Source organism: Bos taurus, chromosome X, assembly GCF_002263795.3.
Source record: "Bos taurus isolate L1 Dominette 01449 registration number 42190680 breed Hereford chromosome X, ARS-UCD2.0, whole genome shotgun sequence".
NCBI lineage: Eukaryota > Metazoa > Chordata > Mammalia > Artiodactyla > Bovidae > Bos > Bos taurus.
Genome location: NC_037357.1, coordinates 22,097,551 through 22,124,612, shown reverse-complemented (window position 1 = coordinate 22,124,612; position 27,062 = coordinate 22,097,551). Strand labels below are relative to the sequence as shown.

Here is a 27,062-nt window from a genome sequence, read left to right as displayed (position 1 = left end):
GAGGCCGTCGCGCTCTTCCGGAGGGTGCCTGCGGCGACAGAATTCCTATACTGAGTCGGTGCCGCGCCCAGAGCAGCAAGCGGCGGCCAGCGGCGGCAGCGAAGATGCGAGGCCATTACCTGTTTGAGCCGCGTCGGAAAGCTGGCACGGGCCAACTTTTCCCGGAATCGGCGGGCCAAGAAGTTGCAAGGACTAGTGGGAGGCTCGGAGGGGCCAGGGCGAGGGCGCGCCCCCCCAACCCACCCCCCCCTACCCCGCACCGGTTCCTCCATCCCCCCTCCCTGCCGCCGCCCGCGCTCCCGGCCTCTCTCTCGCCGCCCGCGCTCCCTCCCTCCGCCCGCCTCCCTCCTCCGGCCCCCTCCGCGCGGCACCGGCGGGGGGTGCCGCCAAAACTCCGACCCGAGCCACTTGGACTCGCACAGTGTCCTCCGGGCCGCAGGGGCCGAGCGCACGCACTAGCGCCGCTCTGCCGCCACCGCCTGGCCAGCCAGTCTCCGCCCGCGATCCCGGCCCTGGGCTGTGGCGTCGGGCTCGGACCCAGGCAAGGCGGCCGCCCGCGCGGGAGCCGGACCACCGCCGGAGGAGCTCGCCGGGATGCTGAGCCCCCTCCTCGGCTGAAGCCGAGCGCCGAGAAGCCCGGGCAAGCGCCGGCTCCGGAGACTAAGGCGGCGGAGGCGCGAGTCCGACCGGGCGAGCGCGGAGGCGCGGGAGGAGGAGGCGAACCCGGAGAGGAGCCGCGAAAGAAGTGGTGGTGGTGGGCGTCGTGGCCATGGCGGCGGCTATCGCCAGCTCGCTCATCCGGCAGAAGCGACAAGCCCGCGAGCGCGAGAAATCGAACGCCTGCAAGTGTGTCAGCAGCCCCAGCAAAGGCAAGACCAGCTGCGACAAAAACAAGTTAAACGTCTTTTCCCGGGTCAAACTCTTCGGCTCCAAAGAAGAGGCGCAGAAGGAGACCAGGTTGGAAGGGGGCTCTTGGCTGGCTCTTTTTTTTTTTTTTTCCCTCTCTCCGTACTTTACGAGTGTGGAGGGGGCTGGGGGGCGTGGGATGGAAGCGGAGGTGAGTTTTGTCGGTGGCCCATCTAGTGCGGATGTGGCCACCTAGCTGGTCTGCGTGCGTGGGAAGCGATCCCTCTCTCGCCTCCTTCGTAACAGTAACAAGACTTGCTGCATTGCAACTGCCGTGGGACAGGCGCAGAGCTGGGGGGCATACCCTGCCCAGCGGGCGCGCCATCAGCTTCCAGACAGGCCACATGTGTGCAAGCTCGGGCGCTCTGGGCAGCCGTGTGTATGGCGTGTTTTGCAGGCGCGGAGCTGGGCAGACCCCTGCCCACCCCTCCCTCCAGGGAGGGGAATCCCTCCCTGGCCTTCATCCCCGAAGCGCTGACCCTTCCCCTCCCAGCTTCTACCCCCAAGGACCCTGGGCTTCCGCTGTCTAGGCATTCTGTTTCTTTGGTCACTTTTAAGCTTACTGGGACAGACTTGTGGTGTAGCTTTGAAATATTTGCTGGAGAGGAGGGGGTGGATTCCTAGACCTGTGGCCGAGAGCTTAGTGATCTGGTTCGACTAGTCAAATTGGTTGGTTACTTGCTCCTAAAATGCAGGATTGAAGAGAGAATTTAACCAGATCGTGGGTCCTTTTGAACCAATTCAGTGAGAAGAGCAGCGCGGTGGTTCCGGCGCCAGGGGAAATTCACACAGCTCGAGGTGTCGGGTTGCGTCAAGGTTTACCTTCAGGCGAAGAAGCAGCTTCTTGGGCTCTTCTTAACCAAATGGATCCTTTACTCAATTTTCTTACTTGTACTAAATACATATTACAGAATTTCTGACGTATCAGTCTGTTATTTCGCTATTGTGCGTTCTTACACATCCTGGAATGAAACATGCAGACATAAATTTTCTGCTTGCTCGAAGTTTTTAAGGAATGGGCTGTAAATTAGGCTTGCTTTGAAACAGGTTTAAGCGGTGGCACAGCATGATTATGTGGTCTGAATAATGACATAAATATCATTTCAGTGCAGGTGTCTGTATTCAATAAAAGCAAATTTTGGATAGCATGGCGGTTATTGATAAATGAGGTGCTTCATTAATCTATGGTGATTCATAATTGAAAATTATCTTGAGAGCACATATTTTGGATAATTACATTTCTGATACTAAATTTGAAATAAATATGAACTAATTTTCTTTCCTCCCCACCAACAAAACCCCGGCTCTTTGCACGCATTTTCCCCTAAGGAGAAATTAATATGTTTTGTTTTAATTCTCCCTCTCTCCCCTCCTTTTTTGTATGGCGGCTCAATTTTCTAAATAGAAATCCTTTGATGGGGTTCCAGGTTGTTTATGCATTTTTAACCTTCTTAGAATGGAGGGGATGCTTTATTCCAATTGTGGTAATTCTGAGGGAAACTTTTGCTGGTGTGTTTTGGTCCCTGCTTGGAAAACCACTCTAAATCTCATCTTAGTGTTTCTCTTTTCCTTCCGCATGAGAAGTGGCACATTGTTAAAAGGCAGAATATGCCACTTGCCAAGCCATTTGAATGCTCAATGAGATGAAGTGCCACTCTGTAAGCCAAAGGACACGCCATCAGAAACTGTCTCTGCTGTCAGTAGCTTTAGGGCTTTACCAATGTTACCAGGTGGCAGTCAAATGTTTCTTCAGTCTGAAGGTTGGTTCTGAAACTTGCAGTTTGTTTGCTTGTTTTCCTTTTTTCAGAGGACTCTTTATAAAAAGTGTCGTTTGACCTTTTTTCCACTAAAATTTGTAAATGGAATTCGAATTCTAAGTCTTTTCAAACCATATGTGCACAACTTATCAATTGACCCCAACCATCTTTCTCTTTGCAGAGCCTCAGCTTAAGGGTATAGTTACCAAACTATACAGTCGACAAGGTTACCACTTGCAGCTGCAGGCAGATGGAACTATTGATGGCACCAAAGATGAAGGACAGCACTTACAGTAAGTGACTGCAAAATAAATAATAGTATATCCCAACATATTGTTGACACTTTCTTTCTTTCTTTATGTAAACAACCCTGCTTAATCCCGAAGTGAATCCAAAATAGAGTCAGCACTATATAATCCCATTTCAGCAGGTTAGCCTAAAGGAAGGGGAACATAAAAATATCTAAAATAGTGAACGGTAGCAAATAATGTTGACACCATCTGAAGAACAATCCAAATGTCATCTCCATGGTAATCTGGATAGATTTATGGCTGTCCTTTGGATTTTATTACTTTTTTCCCACAGAAAATTTACTCACCCCCACACTGATCCTGAAATAGCACAGTTATCTCTACTCTTAAGCACCGGTCTCATCCCAAGAGAGAAGAGTGGTTTCATGTCAGGAGAATTCATCATTACAAGCTTTCACTTCTGTTCCCCCTGCCCTACACACACTGATAATTCTCAGACTAATTGGGATTTTAACATTGAGATACTTCCACAGGTGGGTAAAGAGATTTCTTTGAGCATTCTATTTTTAGTCATGGTTTAAGTCAAGACCAAATTGGAGACCATCATGGTGAACCTAAAAGAGAAACACATCAAAAAGAAAGTTAGTTTTATTTCCAGTTACTGAAGGATAATGATTCCAAGATGTTATATAACCTTTTGTGATAGGCTTTATTTATTTGGAGTCATAAATGCATGAACTCCTTAATAGTGACACCCTCTTCAATGATGATAATTGGTGGTTTTTTGTTTTTTTTTTTTTTGCAATTAGAAGATTGCTGTAGACATATTCAATATTTCATGAGGCTAAATCACCTAGTTCTCACAATTCCTTCCCAATTTTCCATAATTTATATTTCATTTCCCTCAGACTTCATTAATCTCCCAGAAATTGTGCCATTGCCAAGAAAAGCCCATCTGAAAGCTAACAAGTTCTCTGCAGCATTTTCAGAGGTACAGGGCTAGAGAGAGCAAAGCCATAGACAAGGGTTCCAATGTTGAATGTTAAAAGAGTTTCACATCTTTTAAGAAAGCTTCCTGGGCTGATTGATGACCAAGGCAAGACCTCAAGAGGAAGTCACCTTTAATTACCTTTAAAGAAAGCTCTGTGGGTACCTAGGATGAAAAAGTTCCATATATAAACGATTTTATCGTTCTTCACTGTTTTGCAAAATGCTGTTACTGTTGCAGTTCTACAATGAGTATGCTAGATGTTCTTTCAGGTATAGTCTTCTATTTGAAAAAATGAGTCAAGGCTAATTAGAGGGTTTTACTGTTCCCCTGTAACAGACGTGAGTCCATCATAAAACATTCCCATGAATTGCTACAGTCCATGGGGTCGCAAAGAGTTGGACCCAACTTCACGACTGAACAACAACAAAGCTGCTCCTCTTTCCAAAGTGCCTCAGCAAAACGGATTCGTTGGGCATTACTGAGAGGAAGTTGATGATCAGCTGCTAATGACCCCCACCCAGTCAGGTTTTCCCTCAGTTACTTTTAACATTTTCTGCAGATTAGTGCAGAAATCAGTGGAAAAGTTTATTTTGGGTCCAATGTTCACATGCCTTTCCCGAAAAGGAAAAAAAACCCGGATGATTCATTTATTGTATAAGCAGTGATACGGCACACACCTCAAGATCACAGTGTATGTAGTCATTGTAGAGTACTATACACACACACATATATCTACACATAGACACATACGTATACACACACACACGTGTGTATGTAAATAAAGCTCCATTTCTTAACTGTGGACTCAGGTAGTCAGTTTTACTTTTCAGTTCCTGCATATGCATAGCTCCTGGTTGTCTTATAACTGACTGATATGCATGGCATTTCTGCATACTAATGATATTGTTGGGCCTTAAAAGAGCCAGAATCTGTGTTTAGGCAGAATGAAATAATGAGAGGTGAGTCAGCCAAGGGTGAGTGTTACCATAAGATGAAGCACACAAATGAAAAGTGTCTCAAAAGAAATAGCAAGCCTTTGGGGCTTGACTCTGCCCCAGCTGCCAAGTATGATCAGAGGCCGGCGGGCTAGCTTGTCTTCCCACTTGAGTATATTGTAGGGTGTAAGTCATCAGGAAACAAGAATACTTAATGGTTAAAGTGATCATTAAAATGATCATCATTAAAATGGAAGTCTAACTATGTAGATGTATTCTTTTTTCCCCCCTAAAGCCAAGCAATTTTCTTGGCATTCATTATTTATTTTGTTAATATACTATTTCCTTAATATGCATCCTTGTTATTTATGTTTATATTTTTCTTAATTTTTAGGGTTTTTCATCATATTTTTTTCTCACTTGGTTCACCTTGGTTGATTTTATGATATTTTAATTCTGACATGATAAGCCAGATCATGATAAAACAAATCAATTCACACTTACCAAGATACATCTATTTCTGAAAACATATATTTGGTATTATGCATTTAAGCTAACCTTAGGTAGCTTTATTACAATGGTAAATATCAGTCCAGTAAAATCTCACCATGAACAAATCAGCCATTGTAAATTATGTATTGCCCCCTGAAAAGGAAAAGATGATAGACATTTCATGAGAGCAGTTTTATTATATCTGCCTTGGACTCAGTGAGGGCCATGTTAGAATAGGCAACTTTCCTTTCAAACCTCCAGTAGTGTTACCAATTTAATGGGTCAAGTCTTTCTGATCAACATTAATATATACTTTTTAAATTGCTCCCTTTGAGAAGTTGATCTTAACCCAACTGATAAACAAAAAGATGGCCTCCTTTTTGTATTAAGCAAACACTGAGTGCCAACTCTGTGCACATCTCTAAGAAAAATGGGTCTTTCAATGTACAAGGAGTTTGTTTTTATGTAGATACAACAGGAGACAAGAAATGGGGCCCTTTTATTTCTTCCTCAAAATTTTGACAGAAATGGAAGAAGAGAGATCAGATGTTTAATGAATGTGTTTTAGATACACACATAAAATCCATTGTTTTCTTCTCATGCTTAGCATATTTTCATCCTAATCAAAATAATATCCTAAGTCCATGAAGAAGTACTCCAGATTTAGAGAAACAGAGGCATATTGGAGAATACTTAATCTGTGCAAGATCACCCTTGATGTAATAATTTCTTTGCATTTTTATCTAGAAAGACTGTCCCTTTAGACAGACAAGCCTGTTTATGATCTTAATTGATCATAAATTCATCTTAATGATCTTAAATGTTTATGATATTAAATGTCTAAAGAAAAACAGTTGGACTGGTATCACCAGTCACTCTCCACTTTTGCTGTTTTCTTCATTTTTTTATTTTAGCGTGGTATTTTTTATTTTTGAATCGGGCATCACAGATATCTATGGTACATAGTGAAAAATCCGTGTGCCACTGTATAGTTCATACCATTATTCAGGGATAGATAATCCTGGGCATGGGTTACTCATATTCTTTGCTTCTCTTCCTTCTACTGCTATCTGATGTTTGAGAATTAAACATTTTATTGCCCATTAAAACACACGTCAGAGTAGTTGGGGCACATGGTGAAAATCAAATATTTCTCTCTTTCTTTCTCTTTTTTTTTTTTTGCTTGTTACCACCTGTATTCAGGGAACTAAGAAGGTTCAGAATATTGTAAACAATGGAGTTCTAGAAACAATTCTAAATATCCTTTATTACCTGTCATCGATCATCATCTATTAGTTTGATTAAACTAGGACTCCAGCATACGCTGGTGTTATAGTTGTCTAGTGCTATGCCTTTTAAGCCAAACCCATAAGGAGGTTTTTGTTTGATTTCATTTGATTTCTTAGATATCAGAATTTTAAACCTCTGAACTGTTATGTAATGGGACCGTGATCTATTACATTTCAAAAATATAATATCATGATTTCACCATACAGATTGCTAGCAGTCCACAAATGTGTGTTGAGCACCTGCCGTGAGCAAGGTGCCATCACAGAAAGAGATGGAACAAATACATGACATGCTGAACAAGATCAGACTTCATTCCTGGGCACTGCATGGTCAAATATAGCATGAGATCCTAGTTTGCAATCTGTGCAATTCCTTTCCTTCACCTCACATAACAGAAGGGCACAGCTTTTAATATGATGAGTATTGAATGAAGTGCCATCAGCAGCATGTGGCAGGAACACTTGCATTTTGCACCATACAATCTGTCCTAGCTCCTCTGTGGTAACACCCTGATTTTAAGGGAAAGGTACATTGTAGGCTCACCAAGGAATATTGAGTTCTTCATTAATATTTCTCATCTCTATAACTCCACCTACTGCAGTAGAATATATATACATCAAGATAAGAGATCTGAGAAAAAATATTCCTGCCCACGGGGTGACTACGTTCTTGCTCACAGAAATGATAGCAGACCGATTTATCATCCTCCATAAACTTACACACCAAAGCAAAAATCGTCAACATTGGTCTAGGACTCTTGAGAGAAAGGTGCACAGGCTATTTTCAAAAGATGTGTGTGGCAAGCACTATGTTTTAAAAATGTACTGTTTTATTTTTATTCCTGGTGTAGGAGGGAGTAGACAGCTGGTAGGGGGAAGACACCCACTGGTTTTCTCCAGTGAGTGGTGTGTGATTGTGAGGACAGCCGGGATGTAAGTTTCACGCAATCAGACCTTCAAATGGAGAAATGAAGTCCTCTTTGGCACCAGCCAGCTGCCCACTTACAACTATTTAGGAAAAAAAATTAAATAAAACTCTCAAGTTTGTTGTTTTTATTCCTATAACCTTTGCTCCCAGAGACTAAAAGCTAAGACCCCTCTGAACCCCATCTTAAAAAAATGTTCTTTAAGAAATACTACTCTGGGAACATGAGATTCCAAAATGTGACTTTTTTTTTTTTTTCAAGTCCTGGATTTCTTTTTTTTTTTTTTACTGTGTCAGAAATAATACAGATAATTTAGGTGAAAGAGTTGGACTACTGTCTTTTCTAAGATTCTAGGAATCTCTCCCCAACTGGTAGATCATATCTGTGTCTGTGAATCTCAGCAGTTGTCTAAGAGAGCAGTTTAAAACCTTGGTTTGTTGAAGATAAAGTTATTTAATATGTAAACTAATTCCTGGAACTGGATCACTTCAGAAGCATCAAGATTCCCCACCTCCAACACTGTACAAACCATGGAATTACCTTCCATTTTCTCCAGGGTGTTTGAAAATTACATCCCCATTATGTGACTACAACCATGAATTGAGGGTACTGAAAGGTAGAAGAGGCTTTATCATCCATATCTATCTATCCATATGTACATATATGAATGTTCTTACCAAGCAGACTTTACTTTTGAAAGACCAGAGAGCCCTGCTGGAAACATTGAAAAGCTATGGAATTTGATATTGTAACCTTGTTTTCACATTGTTTTTGGCTGCAGCTCTGTTTAACCTCATCCCTGTGGGTCTTCGAGTGGTGGCTATTCAAGGAGTTCAAACCAAGCTGTATTTGGCAATGAACAGCGAGGGATACCTGTACACCTCGGTAAGTCTTTCACTGTGCTCATGTTTTGATTATTCTAGTTTTCATCTGATATGAAGGGAAATTGCTACATATGTGTTATCACTGCAGGTTTGTGTAATTCAAGGAGGAGTGTTCTGGATGGAAATATTAAAAAAGACAAATTAATTTCCAATGAAAGTATATGTATTACTAATTAATCATTTGAAGCTAACATTTTTGATAGAAAATTCAAAGACTCACTAAGCATTTTTGCATACATTGGCATTTGGGTTGTTATTTTCAACCCAAATGTCTATCTTGCAGACTTGCTTTGCAACTGTGGAAAGCAAAGCCATTTGTACAACTCAGTTCAACATATATCTATCCATGTTTACTCCTAAGGAAATTAATAAGACCACTTCCTCAAATCAACTCTAGGACACAAAGAACAGTTTCAGAAGTGTTTCTTTATCTTACCTTTCAGTTCTATTAGGTCATGTTTGCTATCTCTAAGTACTATTTTTCCATCAAGTACACTCTTCTTACATACAAATTCCAGCTTGGCTTTTTCTTAGAAGTTTGTGATGAATGGAGTAAAAAGTGAAACTTTTCTCAAGAAATTTATAAGCAATGTAGACAACAGTTCAGCTAGGAACCTGGGGCCACATTAAGCTTTTTAAAATTTTATATTTAAATATAGGCAAAAATGGTACAGTGCCAGGGTTAGGATTTTACTGTTAGCAGTAGATCTAGTTACTGATTAGAGGAAACCACTTAATATATGGATTTTTCAAATCTTTGTTTTGAATTTCATACAGTCTAAGAAAAGGATAAGATGTTAAAAATGGAGAAAATTGCTTGTCAGACTTTCTTCTAGATAGCCTTGAAGCAGTCTATTACCATAACTAAAGATATCTATTCCTCAAAGTGCAAAAGTGGTTACCTTTAAACACTCTTGCTCTGGCCTGTCCCTTAAATTTATTTCAAAGCCAGGTATGTAGAAAGATTCTTAGAAATGATGAAAGCAAAGCATAACTCTGTTTTTCAGAGGCTAGGATGAGAAAGAGGGGAGGGAGAAGAGTAGAACCAAAGGGCTCATTCATTTGGTAAACTGGGGTAGAACATTTCAGATTTTACAATAAAAGATTAGCAGCATAATCTTCAAATATCAGTCCCTATCAGCATTCCCATCAGGCCATTTCTACTGTCTTATTGTTAAATAAATGCAGGGGTTTTATCCTTTTTACAAATGCAAGATTTGAATGTATCTCAAACTAAATGAGATCTTTCAGTTTATTAAATACATGGCTAAGCAGGGCTTCCCTGGTGGCACAGATGGTAAAGAATCTGCCTGCAGTACAAAAGACCCAGGTTCTATCCCTGGGTCGGGAAGATGCCCTGGAGAAGGGAATGGCAACCCACTCCAGTATTCTTGCCTGGAGAATTCCATGGACAGAGGAGCCTGGCGGGCTATAGTCAATGGAGTAGCAAAGAGTCAGATGTGACTGAGTGACTAACACTCACATACACACACGTTATTAAAAACAATAGGAAAAGGGATTTGTTTTCAGATTTGTGCATTGAGGTAAGGTAATTTAACAATGAAGTATTTTAATTAACTTTATTTAGATCAACAGACTACCTCACCAGGACCAGATGCAAAGGTAGGTTTTTCATAAAAGAAATGATTGCTTTCTGCAACTCCTGTGCAGGCATGGGAACTAAATGGAATACATGGGGCATACTTTTGAGAAGGTAAATAGCAGATGACATAGGAAGTCATTACTGGTAACGCATCCAGAATTTCCCTGAGTTGTGGTCACCATTGAGGTGCCCTGATGAGAGGATTGGATTTTTTTTTTTTTTAATCTGGCAATAGTAAATGTTTTTAAACAGTTTGGAAATAATACTTAAGTTAGAATGAGAAAATGTCATGTAAGTTAGTTAGTATGACACATGCTCCTACTTAAGAAAATTAGGGCAAGAGTATTACATGGAAGGAATTGATGTCAAAACTCATACCCTACCATTCAAGTTGACCATTATTCTAGCAAATGGTAAATGTCAATGTGAGCTCATTTCTAAGGAAGGCCTTCCAGGGGACTCAGCATTGTAGATGGATGGGCTTCCTTTCTTTGGTAGGCAGGCTAATCTATAGCAAATATGGGTCTCTTTGTACACATATCCCATTAAGGAAAAGAAATCTTAAATATTTCCTATTAAAGAAAAGAAGCTATATTTTGGTTAAGGAGGAGAGATGTCTGATTGATAATCCTGGAGTTCAGAGGAAAAAGATATCCAAATTCATCTCCTCCAGGAAAGAATTGGAATCTTCTCCAGGATAAATCTTCTGATTCTTCCCATTACTTCTTACTGATTGTGACTTGGAGTCCCATCACCACATTGATCACCATCCTTAGTGGGTGATTCATTTATTATCATCTTATTTAAAGTGTAGCACTCCGACTCTGAGGATATTGCCTGTCTTAGTGATTTTAGCACCACAAGACCAAAAAGCCAAATGACATCTTATCTCGTCAAGAAGAATGGGTAACTAAAGAGAAAGGATCACTAGTCCCTTACGTAAAATCATGGCACTTTTACTCCTGAAATATGGCAGGCAGTTTTGTTAGAGAAAATAGGATTGGACAGTGACCCGAGGAGGAAGCGAAAAGAGGAACAGGAAACAGAGGCTACTGCTATAGCAAGGAAAAAAATCTGTTAGGAAGTTATCAAAAATATCTTGGTGAGGGCTGAGTAAAGTCTGCCTTAAAACATTTGCAGTGGCAGGGGCTAAAAGGAGATGGATTCAGGAGGTATTTCAGAGGTAGAATCATGAGCATTTGGTGGCTGTTTGGATTTGGAGGGAAAACAGGAGCACCATGTATGGTTGAACATATATAGTTGCCATCCACTGCACAGATAGAAGTGAAATATCTTCAGGTAGACGTTGTTTAAAATGTGCACAGTATTATTAGGGTCCCTGAAAGAGAGTGAGAATTATATCTTTGGCAGTTGAGTTGATGGTGAGCGATTAACCAAGATGGAGAATAAAAGAAAAACAATAGTAGGAAAAAAAGGATACCCAAGTACAGGTTGGCATAGGTATTTGAATATATGACCCTAGAGCTTGAGAAAGAGGTGTGAGCTAGGGATAAAATGTGAGAGTTATCACATGTAGGTGGTGGCTGTTGCCATGAGAATAGCTGAGGAATACATAGCATGAGAAGCAAAAAAAGAGTTTGTCAAATAATATTAGGCAATAATAGCATGGAAGCCCTGCAACAGAAGAACAAATTGTGACAGATGCCATAGCATTGTAAAAAACAAGTGGGGAGAGGGTTTTTGGAAGAGTCAACAATGTCAGATGCTTCAAAGAAAACAAATAAAACAAGAACTAGAAATTTACCATATGAAGGTCTTGAGCATTCTTGATAAGAGCACCTTGAGTGGAGTAGTAGAGACAGAAGCTAGACTGCAGTGACTTGAAGAGTGAATGGGAAGAGACAGGACAGGCAGTAGCTGTAGAATGTCTAAGGGAAGGGGAGACACGAGTGAGTATTTAGAGGAGGACACGGAATTGAAGAAGGCTTTGAGGGTTCTTTGCCTAAGACTCTTAAATATATTTGTTAGCTGAAGGTCAAGAGCCAGTAGAGATGGAGATGTTGAAGACATAGGAGATGGGATCCTTAGGGTCTCAAAGGAGTCAGAGAGAGAGTGATGGAATTGAATATGTGAGAAGATCAGATTCACCTTGAGATGCTGCTTCTACAGTAAATCGATGAGGACAGGTGTCAACATAGGTGCACTGAATCTGCAGGTGATGGACAAGGAAGTTGAAGAATTTCCAGCTGGATGATTGAAGCAAGATAAAGAGTAATCAGCTAAAAATCAGGCATAAGGATGACACAGGGTGAAGGTTTGCAACAGTGGTTTTAGAAAAAGGGAGAGGAAAGAGACAGTCTAATGACCAGGGGTGGATAAACTGGCCCACAGGCCAAATCAGGCCTACCACCTATTTTTGTAAATAAAGTTTTACTGGGACACAGTCACACCCATTCAAAAGTTTTGCAATACAAAGGCAGAGTTGAATAGTTGCCCCACAAAGCCTTAATTATTTATTATCTTGTCCTTTATAACGGAGAAGGCAATGGCACCCCACTCCAGTACTTTTGCCTGGAAAATCCTGTGGACGGAGGAGCCTGGTGGGCTGCAGTCCATGGGGTCACTAGAGTCGAACACGACTGAGCGACTTCACTTTCACTTTTCACTTTCATGCATTGGAGAAGGAAATGGCAACCCACTCCAGTGTTCTTGCCTGGAGAATCCCAGGGACAGGGGAGCCTGGTGGGCTGCCATCTACGGGGTCGCACAGAGTCTGACACGACTGAAGCGACTTAGCAGCAGCAGCAGCAGCAGCAGTCCTTTATTTAAAAAAATGGTTTTTGACCCCTGGTTGGATGATAGTTCACAATCTTAGTTACCTATTAGGATCACCTGAGGACATTTAAGAAAATTCCATTCTGTGTGCTAAATAGGAACCAATAATATCAAAATATCTGAGGGGGGAGTCTGTGTAGGAATAGTTTCTAAGGCTCCCCAGCTGATTCTAATGTGTAGCCTGGGTTGAAAACCACTAATAACACAAGTAAGGAAAATGATTGCTGAGTAGCACTGAGAACCACCTCCACCCCCAGTGAAGTTGGAAACCATGCATTTATAGACACTCTGTCCCATATCTGAAATTTCTGAAACTGATCTTTTTCTGTTCTTGCAAACAAATTGCTTTTACATTTCTGAAGGACTATTTCTTGAGATGAAAGAAAATGCTGATCCTTGGAAGAGCTTTCTTATTTTATTTTCTTTTCTGTTTCCTGTCTTCTTTTGCATTTCTGCTTCTACATCCCTTGATTTCTTTCAAATTCAATTTTACACTTTTGCCCTTTCTTACTCCCCTTTGGCCATTAAACAAAGAAACAATACCTCCATGTTGTTATTGCTACAGAGAGCAATTTGCTTTCCATGATTAATCTCAGGATTTTTGCACCTTTTCCCCCCTCCCTCCCTTTTTTCCTTGTTGCCATGGGGGCAGACTTGATGTAGGCTCAAGTGGCAGTGAGAAACCATCTGTGGCACAGAGAATCATAATTAGCCATTATTTCATAACATATTTACTTTTGTCCTTGATATAACTAAGTCTTTCTAGAACTGTAAGGAAATTATTATTCATTGTGTATAGAGAACTTTGTTCATACCTTTGATTTTTCTTTACCAAGAATAATGAAAAAAAAAGAATAATGAGTTGTACAGAAGCTTTTGAGAGTTCTTCAAAACTTACTCATATAAAGCTATTTGTTATACATATTTCAAAGTTGCTTGAAATAAACATTAACTAAAGGAAATCAAGTCTTAAATGTAAAAGTGTTATTAATGTCCTAGTATCTATTTTAATAGAGGAATAATAACAGGTATTAGAGACAAGATAGTAAAGATTCAAAGCCGAGCCCAAAGCATTATCTTTTGATTTTGAAATGTTCCAGAACTTAGTAACAGCATTTTTCCCTGCCTAATTATTTATCATTCATCAACACTTGTTTTCCATTTCCAAAGTACACAGTGTTGCTTGGGTTACTGTAGGGGTAGCTAAAATGTGTAGATAAGTAGAAATCCTTTGACAGGCAAAACTTTTCTATTCATGTATTTCTAGAGAGGACTTTTAAGAGTGATTTTAACTGCTGTTTTATGGTCCTGGGCAAACTAGATGCAAGACCAGAAAGCAGGTCTCCCTGAGTGTTAGCTTGATGCAATGGGAATGAAGCAGTGTGTGTTACTGATCCCGTGGGCCCAGGCAGACTTGGGATCTGAATTAAGGGGACATTTTCCTTCTCTATCGAATTATTTTTACCTAGTTTAAACTTAGCAAGTTTCTTCTCCCATCACAGATGTTAATTTTGATGATCCATTCAAGATGTTGACTGACTTTCCACTGTATAGTTCTTGCTTTTTAAATTTATTTTGTGGCAACTAGCAAACAATCCATTGGGAGACACTTTGAGTAAATACTTGCTCTCAAGAATGCAGTTTTTAACATGATATTTTCAGGTATCCCAAATCTCTTTAGAAAAATAGGATAATTAGTCATAAACTGAGAAATGACCATTTGTTTTTGTTTTTTTTTTTTTTAGATAGACCATACAATTTACTATAAGCTAATTTGAGGTTGAGAAAATTTAATAAATTTTCCCCAAAATGAACAAGTGTCATAAAAAATGCAATTCAACAACAAAAATTTCCTGGGTTCAGCATTCTAGTCACTAAGCTTAAATTCCATTATTTAATGGAAATTTAAATTGTCCAGGTAAATTAAAATGCATTCTGATACATGTTTTGATTTCATACTGTATGTAGGGGGATTGTTTATATTAAGAGGCCTCAGATGTTCAGGACATTTAGCTGTCATCTGAGAACTTACTCTTTTACAGATTTGTTTAGTTTCTCTGATTTTAGTATGTGACAATTTAAGATCTAATTTTCAGTGATATGGCTTCACAGCTCAAGCCCATATTCTAATACAGAAAGGATGTTAAAGTTTAGATGAATTCATCGATCAATTCACAGTGATGAAGGTACTCCCAGCAAACATTTGTAGCATGTAAAATGTTTGAGTTATGTCAAATCTGTATATCAGCAAGTTTGTATAATTTAATTTCTGGGGTTATTATGACAGACTTTTCAATTTAATAGAATTAAGTGAAAGGGCACTGGTTTAAACATTACTGCTCTTTAGGGAAGTGGGATTAACTCGGTTATAAAAGAAAATACATTTCAAATGAACATGAGCACTATCATATCCAATGCAGAAGAAAATGATCATTATGGATTTTGCATATAGCCAGTAGCCATCATGTATAGCGCTCCCTACAAAACAAGTAGACACAAATTTTACCTTCTAATTAAAACATTAGTTTATGTTTAGTGTTTATGACTCAAAAACTTAGATTCCAAATTTTGGTACCTACCTCTAGAAAAGGCTTCTCTGGTGGCTCAGGTGGTAAAGAATCCTCCTGCAACGTGGGAGACCTGGGTTCGATCCCTGGTTTGGGAAGATCCCCTGGAGAAGGGAAGGGCTACCCACTCCAGTATTTTGGCCTGGAGAATTCCATGGACTGTATAGTTTATGGAGTCACAAAGAGTTGGACACAACTGAGCGACTTTCACTCACTCACATCTAGAAAACTTTTTTGTTTCCACGGGCTGTGGGATTAAACATTTTTGATTGACATTTTCAGTTCAGACTAATGGTTGTAAGGGTAATTATACGCATACATCCCTATTTCTGAGTGGTATCAATAAAATGGGAAATGTAAACAATGGGATTATTTTACAGGAAGAAAGGCAAAGAAAACAAGCACATTTTATTTGTTAATGAATGACTCTGCTAGCTCAAGGAGACAAATTTTATGTTTTGAAGAGGCTTGCAGTTATTATATTGGTACTATTGAACTAGAGGTCATTATAATTATTGTAGTGAAAAATATACCAAAGTATCTGTATTCATCTTAGGTATTCCTTCAGAATACCGGTGAATCAGCATAATTTTCAAACCCAAAACACATTTCCTAAGTCACAGATTATTTCACATGTTTAGTTCTCTTTGCAGTTAATGGAAATTTCATTCAAATGTGAAAGAAAATCTAGCTTGGCATTATTTGAATGTGAAATTAGATGATTCTGGTTGGTTGTGCCTTCAAAGTCAAGGGCCTTCTCTCTTTTCTCCCTAAAAAAGAAATAACCAAACTGGTAAATTATTCAGGGTGAAGCTCTTCATTTCTTAGGTGGAGAAAATGACTGAGGATAGTACTTTCTCAGAAATCAAGGAAACAATAGTAGTTGTAGCTAAATAGAATAAGATTGGCTCTCAATTCTGTTTTTGAGGCCAAGTTGAAAAAATAATCCAAATGAAAGGTCATTGGGATACATATTTAAAAGAGTGTCTCATGGCTTTAACTCAGAAGCTAAATTCATATTTTTAGGAAAAAAAGCCAGTCTGTTGGAGCTAATAAATAAAATAACTGGCAAGAATAACAAAGAAGAATTTTAGCAAGTAAAACTAGATGTAAGGAGGTAATACACACACATGTACACATATGCATACACCCACAACACATGAAAGATAATGAAAGAAACCAATTTTATGTTCATAGCTCTGTTGCTATTACAGGATGAATTATTATGGAATTCCTAAAATAATTCAGTTTTAAATACATACCCTGCACCAAATGTGTAATACCTTTAGAGATTGCTCTAGCAACATATTTGATAACGCTTGATAGCTTTATAAAACAGAGCAAAAAGACTTTTTAGCTATATTTTATGTAATCATTCAGTGAATCTCATGGCTTGGTATAGGCATTGTTTTTAGTCCCTGTTTTCTTGTTTGTATAGTTTTTTTAGTATAATGTTAATCTACAGTGTGATAGGAAAACACAGAGCTTATCAAGACCCTTTTTCTTATTATCCTTTTTTCCATGAAAGCTATATTTAAGAATAGTTTGCCTAATAAATCCTATGCTCATTAAGGAATAACTGGTTTTATTTTTCTCCACCTCCCTCTTAGTCAGAGAGCAATGCCCAGCAAAAATTACCTTTTAAATAAATATTTATTAAATTAGTAAAGATGTATATAATAAAGAATAAGGACAAAGCACATTATTTCTGTCAAGCCTTTGAAATATTTAAAATAAGTTAAAAGGGCCAATTTTAACCTTCCATCCTTCCTTGCAAGTGTTAACATTTCAAGATTATATAAGAAAGTGAATTACTGAGACATGAGAAAAAAAAATTGAAGGCAACAGCACTGGTTTCAATGGTTACACTGCTTAAAGGGAATTGTGACTTCTGAACAGGGAAACTTTAAATGAAAGCGTTTCTCTGATCATTATAATAGCTGTAACCAAGGTTAATAACTGGCAAGCCCCTGACTAATACATTTAATATGTTTTGCCCAGGCTGAATGTGTGAATAGATAACACGTCTGTACTAAAATTCTGATTAAGTTATTCATCAGATTCTCTGATGCTAACTGCTTTTGACAGTCTTGGAAGTGAAAGTACTGGAAAAGCCTCAATTGATTTCTTAAAAAGATTTAACATATAGCCAGTAGCCATGTTACATCTCCTTCCATAAGGGCCTCAGATGTTATAGGAATTCTGGCTCAGCATAAAACAAGTAGCTAGAATGAGAGATGATGTCCATTTTTTACGTGAGAAAAAAAATTGTTGTAGAGATTTGGAAAAGTCAAATGTAAGTAACCACCCCAAGGTGTTAGGACATAGATTGTAAAAATACAAAGGATGAAAAGATGCCTAACAGAGGGAGGGTATGAATCATCCCATGACACTGTCATAATTGACAAAGAGACACTAGAAAATGACAGTGATAGCTTTCAGAAATGAGATGTCAACAGGTATACTCCTTTGTGTATAGCAAATAGCATAACAGAAAATCCTGTGCATAACAAACCCATTGCTATAATCTGGCCCCCAAATCAGCAAGGCTACAACAACAAAAGTGTTTGCTTGTTGGTTTGATTAAAAAATTCTCAAAAGTATTATATACAGTATTCCCTGGTCCCTGCCCACATCATCATAAGGATGATTTACCATAATACAAGTGTTAATACTTTGCAGACTCTTTCCACTGAAGAAGTTATAGGCAAAGCCTAGGAGAGATCAGAAGCTGAGTATTTTTATACTGTGTCATATATCTTATTTAATTTTTTAAATTTTATTTTATATTAGAGTATAGTTAATTTATATACTTTCTAGATTAGCTATTATTAATAGTTAATTCATAACCTTTAACATACAAATGTGCTGAAACCTCCCTCCATTCCTCCAGTCTCAGAAAGCCCAGTCACACATCTGGGCCTGAAATAGCCCAAGAGCTTTATCAACCAATCAACGACCAGATATCTGTCAACATCCTCAGATACTAGGCAGCCCTGTGATCACGTTGATTTCTACTGACGATGGCTGGAGTTTATAGTGCACATAAGGAGATTTGTCCTAAGTTCCGAGCCCTAATCGTTAACAGTTGATCTACTGCTGGAGGGATCAACATAACCTGTTTCTCCCCTAGTTGGGCAGCCTCGTGTGTGTGTGTGTGTGTGTGTGTGTGTGTGTGTGTGTTAGTCGCTCAGTCGTGTCCGACTCTTTGCAACCCCATGGACTGTAGCCCACCAGGCTCCTTTGTCCATGGGATTCTCCAGGCAAGAATACTGGAGTGGGTTGCCATTTCCTGGCAATGATATTTTTAATCTAGAATTCACTGTAAGAAATTCCATATAGGGAAACAATTTGAATGTCCTTGGGGATGGGGGTGGGGGAGGGTGCATCATTGTGGAAATTTACCAGTTGCGTTAAATATATATTGATGTGGTCACTGAGTAAGAGGGGTCTCAGAGCAAGAGGAAATTGTAGGGTCAAAATCTGGCTCCATTTCCTCATTTGCCATGAAGATCACTGGTAGGAAATGACCACTTGTTTCTGACTAGGTGGGTGGTTAGATAGGTATTTAACACTAGAGACAGCAAATGGATAAAAAGCACATTTATTGAAGCTGTTTGTTATATTTACATTCGTAATATCCTCACCAGCAAGGGAAGTCACCTAACCCACTGACTTTGTTTCTTTCTTCTCTTCTATTCCAGAGAGTCATTTGCTCAGACCAAAAAAGTTCTGATTCCAGTAGGGCAGTCCATGAAACAAAGCATTTGCATGTCACAAGGGTATTTGAATCTAACAATTCTTAAATTTCGCATAAGATAATAGGCTCAGGAAACACTTTAAGTGCCAGTGTCTTTGATCTAGGCATGAGACTTTATTCAAACCAATAATTAACCTAGAGAAAAGAGGTCAAGGGGACCGTGATGGCTGGTTTTGCTCAGTGCTTTTCTTTGCTCTGGACCATGGCCTGATTTTTGTTCACACTTGGGGCACACAGAGCAGCGTTTTATTTTCCATGGTTTGGAAGCTTTTTTGGTATGCCCTCTCTCCAGAGTCGGGGTGCGGGGGTGGGTGGGTGCTTTTTTATCTCCATAATTCGTCTTTCACCATCCCTCAAACAGCAGCTTTCTTGAACCTCTCAAGCCTTGGTGAGACTAGTGGATTTTGACCTCAAGGTTGAGGGGTAGGGTGTGTTTTGTTTGTCTTTTACTGTCTGTGGAGATATTCATCTATTTGCATGGTTCTTGCTGTCAAAGAGGTAAGGGCTCTGGTCTCCTAGCTGTCACCTTCGTGTGGATGCAGAGAGGAAGTTTGACAACCAGCTGGCGGGATGGTAGTACTGTTTTTGTAATTGTGTACCATCATAATATCAAAAGATGGAAGCAAACTGGTGAGGAGTGATAGTATTAAAGAAGTAGAAGAATTCCAGATGGTTTTGAAACAATTCTGGACTAGATTTGTTTCAGAACTTTCTGTCAGTCGAGACACCTCAGTCTTGTCAGTTTCAGGGACCCAAAATGAAAAAGGAAACTTCACTCTTTCTTCCACAAGATTATAAGTGGTCTGAAATTCCAACTAGGCTATAAGGGTGACGCTCCACCTTCTGGGTTCAACAGTCCGGGTGACCTGGCCCAGGCCCCATAACCCCTGTTGCCACCATAGTGGTAAAGATATGCCATGAAATGACAGGAATTCAGTGAGTCAGTAGAGGAGATTATATGATGGCAGATCTTTTCAAATACGTTTGCCATCATTGCCTTTTTTCCCCATTTGTGCTAATAATTCATTCAGGTAGCTCTGCAAACAGGTTTTAAATGGTTCTATCACTCACCTAAAGCTCAGACTCTCTTGTTATTTTGCTTAGAATTTTCTGTCAGAATATTTGACACTGTGTTTTTTATGGCAAATATAGAAGCATTTATACAATAGTCTTTTTATATGGTCGATCTTCTTTTTGGAAGAGGGAAATACTTGGCATTTTTGTCAGGATAATTGTGAGCTGCCTGAGTTTAAAAATTGGAACCATAATGAGAGTTGATTGGTGCTGTGATAGGGTGGTTATTGTAACTGACTAAATGCTGATATAAAAAAGCCTGCTGAAAGAAGATGGACAATTAGTTGGTTTGGAGTTTTGCTTTGCTTTAACCACCGGTGCCTAATTGAGTGTTTATTATTATTGTTATTTCCTGGAGTATTGTTATGCGTCATTGAATGGTGACTTGAGTCATCCTTTGAGAGGCTTTGCTGCTGCTGCTAAGTCACTTCAGTCGTGTCTGACTCTGTGCGACCCTAGAGACAGCAGCTCACCAGCCTCCCCCATCCCTGGGATTCTCCAGGCAAGAACACTGGAGTGGGTTGCCATTTCCTTCTCCAATGCATGAAAGTGAAAACTGAAAGTGAAGTCTCTCAGTCGTGTCTGACTCCTAGCGACCCCATGGACTGCAGCCTACCAGGCTCCTCCGTCCATGGTATTTTCCAGGCAAGAGTACTGGAGTGGGGTGCCATTGCCTTCTCTGTTGAGAGGTTTTACAAACATACAATTCTAGCCTGTTTCTATGCATACCTGCCTAATACTCAAGTCTAGGTGTCATTTGCATAATTTCCTTAAATCATTTCTTTAATATGATATAATTTTCTTAGCTAGCAGTATATAGAGTTCATCAAATCTAGAATTCAGTAATCTGAAAAGTTCTCCCAAGACCTCACTGTCATTTGTATAGAGATCCCTCTGTATGAAATGTGTCATAAGAGTATGAGATTGAGACCCACTGATTTATTGAGTACATAGCATCTATTGGGCTTCCCTCGTAGCTCAAACGGTAAAGAATTTGCCTGCAATGCAGGAGACTCAGGTTCAATCCCTGCGTTGGGATGATCCCCTGGAGAAGGAAATGGCAACCCATTCCAGTATTTTTGCCTGGAGAATCCCATGGACAGAAGAGCCTGACAGGCTGCAGTCCATGGGGTCACAAAGAGTCGGACACGATTGAGCAACTTTCACTTCTAGCGTCTATTAGTAGTTAAATCCTGATTTTTAAATGGCTCGGTACTCCCTTAACCTGAGGGATGTCAAACTTCATCTGGTTCCCAGTTCAGGGAAATGAAAGTAGGACCCACTGAAAAAACCTGGAAAGTCTCATCAGCAAGTTGCTCATTTATGGCACATTAGTTAATTACTTCACAAATTGTTCATCGTGTTCCCATTTCACATTTGTAAGCACACTTTCTGAGTGTTACCAACTTTTAATTTCTTGGAATCAATGACTATTTCATAAGTTATGTATTAGCATATGGTATCACCCAGTCGAGTGGCTACAGTGCATTTTCAAACATTTGTTGGAGCATTAAGGGGAAATCTAAGCCAACCAGGGTCACTTTTGCATAATTAATGTATTTTTCTCTTAGAATTTAAGGGAAAACTTTGTTCTTAAAAGTTAGCAGCAAGACATTAAAAACAATAACATTTTTCATGGGGAGTTTATCTAAATACAGCAGTAATAGAGGAAATTTGTCTTTTGTATGAGATTTTATTAAACCTTTATTTGTTGTTATTCTTGCCACCAAATCCATTTCCATTTTGTCATGGACCAGTGTTTCATTTGATATATTGAGGAAATTAATCATTCAGGAAGCCATATACAGAGCCACTTTGCCAGAATCCATGATGAGTCAAAGTTCATGGGAGACCCTTGATATAAATGTACTCTTTCTGTAAAGGATGATCCTGTTGAGAGAGTTTAGCTTGTGTCATGCGAAAGAAAGTTTGCTGTAAAAGAAGTTTTTATTCTAAGTTTTTCCTATCTCTAGGATTCTAAGGTTAGATTTATAGAGAGAACCCAATGTAGTAATAATATCAAAAACACATAATATCAAATATGGTGATTTCCTCTTTCTTAGCCCTATTGCTTACATCATAGTATGTGTGTGTAACAAATGATCCAAAAAAAAAGTACTGCTTTTGGATCACCATGTTGTACTGCTGAATTAAACGCAAAGTCAAAATAAGTATATTTTGTGACAATAAACCCAAAATTAGTAATGTGAAATTCATCCTTTTGTCCAATAAAATCTGTTTGATCATTATGGCCTAGAGTCACACTGAAAGAATTCTTCATTATTCCAGAAGTTGCAGGTATGTACCTAATGTTTATATGTGAGGCAGTGTTGGCCAAGAAAAATTCAGTGCCTTTCTTGCAACATACATGAACTTTTCTCTAGTTGTTTCATGCATCTTGATCTTCTGTGGAATTTCAGCATCACCACCTCTGATGTGATCTCATGGCAGATTCACATATCTTCCAGAGGTCTTAGAACGTTTTTTTTTGCTACTATGATACTAACTGTAGTCCCCAAAGCAATCATGTAACTTCTGTGGTCATCCCACTTAATTCAACGGCAAATTGTTCCTCCAGACAGTTTTATTGTCTCTGTGGTTGCTCAAAGAAGCTTCCTTACCAACTCAATTTTAATTCCTGCTTTCAATTGAAAATTTCTTTTATAAGGATACCCAGTAGTTCATTTTGCCTTCAGGTATGACATTCTGAATTCAAATGAGATAGACACTCTTGTTTGTTTTTGCTTTATCATTTGCTTTGTCTACAGTCATTCCCTCCTCTCCTGAATTACTCATGGAAGAACTTCCAGTCTTCAAATTTTTATTTAGCAAAAGTCCCTTGATAGAAGCTGGATTACATGTCCTTAAGGCCCTACTCTGTTTGGCTTCATTAAGCCAATTGTAAATACAGAGATTAAAGAAGTATGTGACAGTATCAGACAATTACCCTGCAGCATTACAACCTTAGAAACGCCTGCATAAACATCACAGGGCCTCACTTTATGTTTCAGAGCAGACTGTATGTCATATTTTCATGTACCTCTTTTATTCCCCAGGTGTTTCTTGTGTGTAAATCGAGCATCCTCAAACCTTATTTTAAGCTATTTGTGGGTAAGAATGGCGTGCCCTCCTTTTATATCCCCCCTCCATACCAAATTCGTTATTAAATATCTCATACATACTCTACTAATATTTAATAAATGATAGAAGATGATAGAACATTTTGCTGTGTTAGAGGCCAACGAATGAGAGAAATGAAATTATTTCTTTCATTTCCATAATAAGAGATGGCTGAATCAAGAACACCACAGTTTAGAAAGGAACCATTTGGAGAGCCAGACTACACGTGGGCTTCCCCCCTTCCTCATGGAGGCTTGAGTGTTTACCAAGTCTCTGTCACCATTGCAAGATAGTGATGAATAAAATGCCACTTGATAAATCATGTCCTCTCTTATACATGAGAAACACTGTTGAATAGGTAGTAATGTCACAATTGTCCAGGGAATCCCAAGGTGGGCACCCTGAGCTAGAAAGCTGAGAATGCAGCTTCTAAGTCCAGTTTAGATAAAAGTATAAACTCAGGTAGCTCCCTTCCTTGGGCTTCCCAGATGGCTCTAGTGGTAAAGAACCCACTTGCCAATGCAGATGATGCAAGGGACTCGGATTCGATCCTTGGATCGGGAAGATCTCCTAGAGAAGGAAATGGCAACCCACTCCAGTATTCTTGCCTGGAGAATCCCATGGACAGAGGAGCCTGGCGGGCTGCAGTCCATGGGGTTGCAAAGAGTTGGATACAACTGAAGTGACTTAGCACACACGCACGCAGCTCCCTTCCTTATACTAAATGAGATAATTACCTCTGATCCCTCTGACCCCTAGAATCTATTTTGCAAGTCCTAAATACCTGAACTTTGTATCCGTCATGAAGTTTTTTCATAAAATCTCCAGCAATAAAGTTGAATAGCATGCAGATCTAATGAGAGCTCCTTGGTACTGGTTGACCAAGGACCATCTTTGAAATAGCTGGGTTGTATCTGGGGAAAAGAACAATTAACTTTCTACTCATGATCAAAAAATTGTTACTGGTTTCTAATGAATCTTTCATGATAACTTATCTTCTTTGTCTCTGCTTTTGATGATCTGGTTTATTTATATAAAAGTACCATTAGGATTCCACTGGGGATATGATTGGACTTGACCAATAAAGGATGACTGTTTGTGTCTTCTAATTGCCTCTGCTTAATGGTCCTGCTCTTCACCCAGCTCAACTGTGGAAAATGTCACATTTCCATGGTCTGTGACTCATAAATGAACGTGTGAATGGTGTCAAAATATGGCAGTTTGCTGTATGTAAAGGGAGGTAGACAGCTTTTGAAAATGGTAAGGTACATAACTAGATATTTCTTGACTGAGAACATTTCTCATTTGGGCTTAGAAATAGGCTTTTTTGCTGCACTCAGTTATCACATCACCTAATGAAGGGCTCACTTGCCTTGTCTGTATTCCTGCCCACTGGTAAACTTGTTTGTTTCCTGACCCAGGAAACAAATCAAGTGGACTCCAAGCTTGACTCTCATTACCGCATACAATGGGAGAAAATACATGATTTCCTTCTTCTGTTAATATCAGGTTTTTCTTTGTGCTAGTTTGCTTAGTTTCCCCCATAGTGCAGTCTTCCAAACATTTGTTATTTTCTCTTTTCATGCAATTTGAATTAATGTGGGTAATTGTGGTAGTTAGAGGCTTTCCTCTCTCAGATGGTAATTATCCATTCTATAGTTTCATTCCAAACCCAGTAGAACAGTATTTGAAAACTTGATATTTATCAAAAGGGATCTCTGGGCATAACTGAATATGCACAGTTTAACAAATATATAATCAGAGGTTAAATTAAACCAAATTTACCCACAGAGTTACCCTAGTTGCTTATGTATTATGTTAACAGATTTTGTTAGTGTTACTCCAGAATATCAGCAAACGTCTGATATATTAATGGGAATTTTCTCTCTTCTATGAATTTATCAAAGCATGATTCCCTAGAATATATATTGCTTTTTCTGGCAAGAAAACATGTTTGAGATTTCTTTGGAGGAATTGATAGCAGATAACCCATTCAAGCTTTGTTGATCTGAAGGGAGAGAAATGTCTAGTGTACCAGATTTGACTTAAGTTTTGTTTATCTATTCCTTTATATCGAATTTCATAGAGAATCAAAAATGCTGGCCTTTGGTATTTCTGAAAATTAAACCCAAGGAGTTCTGTTGTATTTCCTCATCAATGAGCCAGGAAAAGCTGTTGCATAGTTTATCTCCTTTCTTTCATCAATCTCTACATGACAGTGAAATTAAAGATAACTTTTAGAGGACACAGAATCTGTCATAAAATTCCTGTTTCTGCACAAATCATTTCATTATAGAGAAACAGTAAGATTAATTTTCCCACATTGTTTCTTTGTAAATAGATTTGAGGATTGAGATGTATAGGATTCTGTCAGGAACTAGGAGGATTCTGAGCACATTTAACCTGTAGAACTATGCTGAGGAGTTCGTGATGTAGGGTTGGCCAAAAAGTTTGAGCTTTCCCAAAACAACTTGTGGAAAACCCCAAATGAACTTTTTGGCCAACCCAATAGCTTTCTACTCTTGTGAGCTTTTTCGTATCTTAGAGAGACAGCCACCAGAGTGGTACAGTCTTTAGGGGTAGTGTAAATATTCCTTCGGAGAAGGCAATGGCACCCCACTCCAGTACACTTGCCTGGAAAATCCCATGGATGGAGGAGCCTGGTGGGCTGCAGTCCATGGGGTCGCTAGGAGTCAGCCACGACTGAGCGACTTCACTTTCTCTTTTCACTTTCATGCATTGGAGAAGGAAATGGCAACCCACTCCGGTGTTCTTGCCTAGAGAATCCCAGGGACGGGGGAGCCTGGTGTGCTGCCATCTCTGGGGTCACACAGAGTCGGACACGACTGAAGTGACTTAGCATAGCAAATATTCCTTAGGCACGGCAATTCTTCAGGTTCTCCATCTCATAATACATTCGTAGGAATATAGGGGAAAGAATTATCCTTATTCCCCATGTTTGTAGGATTGCAGAAAGTAGTGGACTAGGAGAACCCTCAACTGAGACACAATACCTACATCATAAGCATGTCCACCCTTCACTGTCACTTGCCCACTTTGTGATCTATTGCAGATTCCTCATCTAAAACATGGAGTATTACATATTTCTGGGCTTCATGAAGATTACTTCTGTGAATTGTTTGACATATATAGATGCTCAATGAATCTTTGCATCCCCATCACTGTGGTTGATTGAACATTGAACTTAAGGCATCCTTCTATGTAACAAAAGTTTCAGAGACTTTTCATGAGGCTCATGCAACTGTAGAATCTAAAATTAAATTTTAGCTTACAAGTGCAGCTTATGAAGGAGCAATCCATTTTTTGAGTATTTTCTGAAACACTTTTATGAAGAAAACCATCTCTTATGGGTGCATTGTTATCCTGTTTTACTTGGTTGAGTGTATTTCTTTGCTCATTATGAGCTGAAAGCTCTTCTAAGTTAAATGAACTGAAGAATATCAGTGGGCCGGGGGTGGGGGTGAAACACTACACTCATGCAAGTTCATGTTTGTTTAAGTCTGGGATCACTTCTGAGCTCAGAATTTCCGTGGCTCACCTATCTATCAAGAAAAACATAGGGTCCAGTCATAAATGTGCATGAATAGGGCATGGTGATAGGCTTGCAGTCAGAGCTTTCCTCTTTCTAGGTTTGATGATGTGAAAGGTATATGCCATTTATCAAAAGGAGCAAAGAGCACATGAAAGATA

At 39.4% G+C, this 27,062-nt stretch overlaps 1 protein-coding gene across 1 annotated transcript in view; it reads left to right on the top strand.

The window, feature by feature from the left end:
* Window positions 1-702: 702 nt before the first annotated feature.
* The window catches only part of LOC112445031 (fibroblast growth factor 13-like), a 75,017-nt gene continuing 48,657 nt past the window's right edge, over window positions 703-27,062 (top strand). The window contains 5 exon segments of the mRNA XM_024988473.2: window positions 703-931; window positions 933-957; window positions 2,845-2,942; window positions 2,944-2,956; window positions 8,329-8,432. Of these exon segments, the coding sequence (XP_024844241.1) occupies window positions 770-931; window positions 933-957; window positions 2,845-2,942; window positions 2,944-2,956; window positions 8,329-8,432 (402 nt within the window). The 5' untranslated portion in view covers window positions 703-769.